This window comes from Engystomops pustulosus, chromosome 9 (assembly GCF_040894005.1).
Source record: "Engystomops pustulosus chromosome 9, aEngPut4.maternal, whole genome shotgun sequence".
Classification (NCBI taxonomy): Eukaryota; Metazoa; Chordata; class Amphibia; order Anura; family Leptodactylidae; genus Engystomops; species Engystomops pustulosus.
This window is the reverse complement of record NC_092419.1, coordinates 78,277,603-78,283,764: the sequence shown is the minus strand read 5'-3', so window position 1 is coordinate 78,283,764 and position 6,162 is coordinate 78,277,603. Positions and strand designations below refer to the sequence as shown.

Sequence of the window (6,162 nt, the reverse complement as noted above, 5' to 3'; positions counted from 1 at the left end):
TATCTATTCACCTTATGTAAGGTTTTTATAGGACACATTCCTCTCAGTGGAATAAAAGGTGTTTAAAGCTTGTGCTTAACGGAAATCTGTCATGAAAATGAAGCATGATAAACTTGGGACACTTATAGATCCAAATCAACTTTTAAAATTATACTAATGAGCCAGGAAACTTTTTTTAAAAGCAATCTCTGCGTTCGTCAGCTCCCCTTCATATTATTTCCCTCTCACAATGCTGCCCCTCACTAATCTCCCCCTCTTCGTGTGGCCCCTGGGCCTCCACCACTTTGCCCTTAAAGAGGCACCCACCAAGTGAGAGAGATTTGGGCAGTCGAATGTCCACCCGAATTGCCTACTATTATGTGTGGGTCTGGCTCACCTGCTTTTCTGAACCGGCTGTTAAAATGGCAGCCAGTTCAGAGAACCAGTATACTAGTGCCTGTGGCAGAGCAAGGGAACAGTAGAAATAGACCGCCGAGCGCACAGGATGTCCGCATTTCGGAGCAGGCAGTGCAGTGTCGTCAAACAACTCCAACGCCTGTGCCAGAAGTCTGACTGAAGAGAAGAGATCAAGGTCACCGCACAAGGTCCCCAAAAACAGGGAAAACGCCTCTACATTGATTGACTTGAGTCTTCATTGCTCCTCTCCCCTGGTGCTGATGCTGGCTGGTGTGATGACATTTATAAGTGGGCTAGGGGCATCATAGTTGGTTATAAAGACAGAGGCAGACTTTTGCATTGGGCCCCCTTAGAAAATATACAGATAGGCGATCCCCTAGTTAAGGACATCCAACGTGCAGATGGACCTCTCTGCCCACTGTGACCTCTGGTGAAGCTCCCTGGATGCTTTACTTAAAGGGGACCTGTCACCACATTTTTCACAAATGCAGGTAGTGGCAGGTTCCTATAGAGCCCTAGTAATGATCTGACACCCTTATTTTAGCTAAAAATAGTTTCCCTCAGATCTTAGCAAACTGTACCCCTTGTACATATCTGACCACATAAAACAATCACAGCAGCCTCCATGGACTTCTACAGTACTCCTCTCCATGCTGGCTGCTGTGATTTCATGAGATATGCTTTGTGTACAGTTTTCTAATACTAAAGGTATAGTATACCTGCAATGATGGCACCCTGGTCACATGACATTACAGCTCCATACAGAGATAGGAAGGAGAGGAGCTGCAGGATTTAGCCCGAGGAGGCCACGCCCACCTCGACTCATTGTACCCATGCTTAGATACCAAGTAAAACTATAAAGTTGAATATATGGGAATCTCAGGGGAACAATTTTTAGCTAAAATAAAGATGTCAGTTAGTTACTAGGGCTCTATGGGAACCTGTCATTACGTGTATTTGTGAAAAATGTGGTGACGGGTTCCCTTTAAAGGGGTTGTCCACTTCAACGAATATTTGATATTGTTTGTGTAATCAAAGGTTATACAATTTGCAATATACTTTCTGTATCAATTCCGCACTGTTTTCTAGATCTCTGCTTGCTGTCCTTATATAGAAAGCGTCTATGTTTACTCCAGAGGATATAATCTGTCCATGGCCATGCGATGGACATGCAGGTGCGCAAGGCGTTATTATCAGAGTAATGTGTGTTACTAACGGCTTGTGCACCTGCATGTGTATCACATCATCATGGACAAACCGAAGTAAACATTGAAGCTTTCTATAGAATGACAGCAAGCAGAGATCTAGAAAACTACATACTGCATATACACAAACATTTATACACTGTTACACACATACATGCATTTATGCATCCTTGCACACACATTTACAATGCATGCACGGAAGTATCACCTTATCACATGGACTGTAGCCAGAAAGAGAGAAATCTGCCAGAGAGAGTGTGTGACCATACGGCCTGCCTGCCATTGAGCTTAACTACAAACTAAACTACGCTATTGAGACAAGTATACATTTAAACATCAATATATGGACAAAATTTCAGACTCAAGGTTTGTTTACATCACCATTGTGGTACCAAGCAACACACATGTAAATTGGGACCAATCATTCAAACAGATTTGCAAGAACATCACTGCAACAGCCCCGTACTGTGGTTTGGGGCCCACCGGTGAAGCAGGACTAAAGTACTATTTGTAAACTGGAGATCCGGTAAGCAAAGTTGCTGAGTAAATGGTTTTCATATAATTATCCAATTGTGTAACATATATCCTGAGGCTCCACATTTTTAATCGTATCAATTTTCTGTGTCTGTTACAATGATGGCAATCACAACAAAAATGTATTTTTTTTTCCCCTTACCGACGGGCGCCGTCACCATGACAGCCTCGGGTCTTCGGAAGACCGGAGGCTGTCTCCTTTTAACCCTTTCATTACAATGTGCTATCATACTGTGGAATGGCAGTATATGATAGGATCGATCAGACAACCTAGGGTTAAAATACCTTAGGGAGTCTGAAAAATAATAAAAATAAAAAAAGTTTAAAAACTAATTATAGAAAAAAAACCTAAAAATTCATTCACCCCCTTTCCATAGAACTGATATAAATATAAATAAACAGTAAAAAAAATTAAACACATTAGGTATCGTTAGGTATCCGAAAATGCCCGATTTATCAAAATATAATAACCCCGTAACAGAAAATAGCGCCCAAAGTAAAAAATGGCACTTTTTTGCCATTTTAAAAAAATATGAAAAGATTCTATAAAAACTGATTAAAAGGTCGTACTGTCCTAAAAATGGCAGCATTGTAAACGTCATCAAAAGTCGCACAGCTCCGTACACCAAAGTATGAAAAAGTTATTAGCGACAGAATATGGCAAATCCCCCAAAAAATTTTTGTACAGTAGGTTTTAATTTTTGTAAACGTATGAAAACATTATAAAACCTATTCAAATTTGATTGCACCGACCTAAAGAATAAAGTAGACATGTCATTTGGGGCGTACACTGAAAGCCGTAAAATCCAAGCCCACAAGAAAACGACGCAAATGCATTTTTTCACCATTTTCACTGTATTTGGAATTTTTTTCCCGCTTCCCAGTACATGACATGGAAAATTAAATACCACCACTATGAAGTGCAATTTGTTATGCAGAAAACAAGCCATCACAGAGCTCTTTACGTGGAAAAAGTTCTAGATTTTTGAAGGTGGAGAGTGAAAAATGGAAGTGAAAAAACTAAAAAGGGCCAGGTCGTTAAGAGGTTTAATGGCTTTTATTTTATGTAAAATAATCCTTTTCCATCTGCAAGTCTAATAACATGAACTAGATGCATAATGTATTTATGAGGCTCTAAGTTCTGGTCATTACAGATATGGCCATGGTAAGATTTGCTATTTTAATTTGTGTTAGGATTTGGGATGCGTGAATTCACTGGACCACCGCGGGAGGTGGTATTAGCCGACACCTGGGACTGGAGTCTAAGTGGCACCTGGTCTTCACAAGAGCCCTCCTCAAAGTTGGTTGGACTTGCTGCGGCAGGGTATCACCAGGTTGTTCCACAGGTGCGACTAGCCCGTGGTGGCAGCCGAGGTCGAGGTACCTTAGCAGGAGACAGTCTCAGGGTCAGGTCCAAGCACAAGGTCAGGGCAGGCGGCAGAGATGCAACATCAAGTCCAATCCGGGGTCAGCAACGGGAGGTCCAGGCAGATGGGAACGGGAACACAGGCACAGGGGAGCAGGAACGCAGGATACACAGGAACGCAGGATAATCGCTAGGGCGCTTTTCCTAAGCCTGTGAGCCACAAATATCTGGCAGGAGACACAGGAAGGGGCCTGCCGACCAGCGCCAATTATCAACGCGCTGGCCCTTTAAATTTCTTGAAGCTGCCGTGCGCGCACCCTAGGAGGCGGGGACGTGCTCACCGCACTGCCGAAGTCATCACTGGATCGTGGGGAGGTGAGCGGAACGGCGGGGACCCGGAGCAGCGGAGAGGGGCACAGGTGCGCCTGCGACCCGGGAGATAGGTCACAGGAGCACCCGTGACAATATGGACTAAAATACTCAACTAATATGGTTTTTTGAATGTGTCCTAAAGAGTAGACTTTGATCTATTAAACTTAAAATTTTCTAGTAGAGTTGAACTGAAGAGTAGACCTCGGTCCATTAAGATTAAAATTCTGTAGTAGGGTATCTGAAAAATGATTATCAGAAAAAGAAATTCCGTAACACCAGAATGAAACTGTACATTGCCATCAAACTTTCTATACGTGCTGCGTATATACATCTGATAAACAGGCATCAGTCACAAGGAGAAATGTAAACTAAAATCCTCTAAATGGTTGTGTCTGTCAGCGCTGTAACGTGAGCCACCTGTTATTAATCCAATAATATAACCTACAGCAGAAATGACATGTGCATACAGTAGTAATTGGTCAGAATTTCCCAGGTCCTGACTTTCCCTGTGTGCCAGTGTGTTTAGGGCAGTCACTGACTAATAATTGCCTGTGTTTGCAGTTGCACTTTGTCCTACTTTCTCTAAACAAACTCTCCAGAAGCTGATCTGCAGCAGAGAGGGAAGCAGCTGCGGCGCTGACTGGAAGACCGGTTACACCTAATTTCTAAACATCTGGAACGTTATCCTAGGCTGGAGGTGTAATGAGCAACACCCACATGTCTCCTAAAAGGGGTAAGACACTGTTCAATATTCTTATATTTGCCTTCACGTCAAGTTCTAGCCATCTGCAGAATTAAAGCCCAAGTGTGTGTCCATGTACTTCTAGTATCAATACTCAATGACATATGACCTGTCTGATTCACAGATACGCAAAGGGCTCTGCACCTGCTCTCTTCTTACCAAGCCAAGCTCTCCGCTTCTGGACAGCAAATCCTCAGAGATTCCCTTCAGGAGGTGACGAGCATGTTGAGTAGTGACCTCTTCCAGGCTCTTCTGGGTGCGAGAAAGTATTACCTTTCATTTATGATGCAATGATGTATGTTTAGAAATTCCATGTTATTCTAATACCCTTAAAGGGACGTAACCTGTTATTAGTACTTAATCATCCATAGGTGAGATAAATGATAGCAGGTCCAGGAAACATGTCTGCCTATGTGAGTCACTTTTTTAACTAATGCATCTCTAAGGCTATATTCACACAAACGCATGGGGGACGTATATACGGCCGATATACGTCCCGCATACATTGCATCACACATGAGGCACATTACCGCTCTGTACCCCCACAGAAACTGATCAAACTATAAACATTTACAAACTTTTACAAAACGCTTTACATAGCTAAAGTATCAATTAAAAAATATGTTCTCTTCCTCACCACCTCCATTCTTAAATGTGCACTTGTTCTGAAATTTCTACTTAAAATCACTTATGACCTTCTTTCTGTATGTAGGTAAGATTCAGGGGCGAAACTACAGCGTTAGCAGCCATAGCAGCTGCTATAGGGACCGCAGTGTCAGGGGGTCTTTGATTCTGGGGTATTGGTTGTATATTTGCTGTATGTGTCTATATGATATGTATATAATTGTTGTATGTTTATATGTTGTATATGATACTGTATGTGTGTATATTCTGTAAGGTTGTAAATGGTGTGCATATATACTGTATGTATTTTTATGCTGAATGTGTGTATATGCTGTATGTGTAAATAAATATAAGTATAAGTATATAAATGGTTTGTGTATATATGAGTGTAAAATGTATGTGATTGTAACTCACATGTGATAGTATACAAATATTTATAGTTTTTTTAAGGGGGAAGTGACCAGTGGCATAACCAGGATAGGCAGGGCCCCATAGCAGACTTCTGAATGGGGCCCTACCTCTCCTAGTTACGCCACTGGTCTGATTTATTGTATGTTGAAAAGTCTAAAGAGATAGGAGGTAGGAGTAGCCAATTGATTGAGAAGTAAAGGCACAAACACTCCAGAGACTTCTAAACAGACTAGTTCTTACTACTTTCTGAGAAATATAGCTGGTAGTTAGTGTATTGCTATCTGTGGGGAGATACCCGTCCCCCATTACAAGCAAATGCAGAGCTGTAGCCTTGAATTTACAGTCATATTGACACTACCTACCTAGAATTGTCAGTAGTTCTACATGGTCAAATCCCATTAAGCTCAGTGACCCTTTAACTAGGCATGATCTTGTAAACGCTGATGATAAAGTGATAAGGTGACATAGAGAAGTAGTTAACCATGGTTACATAGGTTTGTAGCATGAGTTAG

At 41.8% G+C, this 6,162-nt stretch overlaps 1 protein-coding gene across 2 annotated transcripts in view; it reads left to right on the top strand.

Moving 5' to 3' along the window:
- The first annotated feature begins 4,468 nt into the window (after positions 1–4,468).
- DLG3 (discs large MAGUK scaffold protein 3) overlaps positions 4,469–6,162 on the top strand; it is a 178,696-nt gene continuing 177,002 nt past the window's right edge. For both annotated transcript variants that reach the window (XM_072125899.1, XM_072125898.1), the window contains exons 1-2: positions 4,469–4,606; positions 4,740–4,871. In XM_072125899.1, coding sequence (XP_071982000.1) covers positions 4,576–4,606; positions 4,740–4,871 — 163 coding nt within the window. In that variant the 5' untranslated portion in view covers positions 4,469–4,575. The remainder of the gene's footprint in view (positions 4,607–4,739; positions 4,872–6,162) is intronic.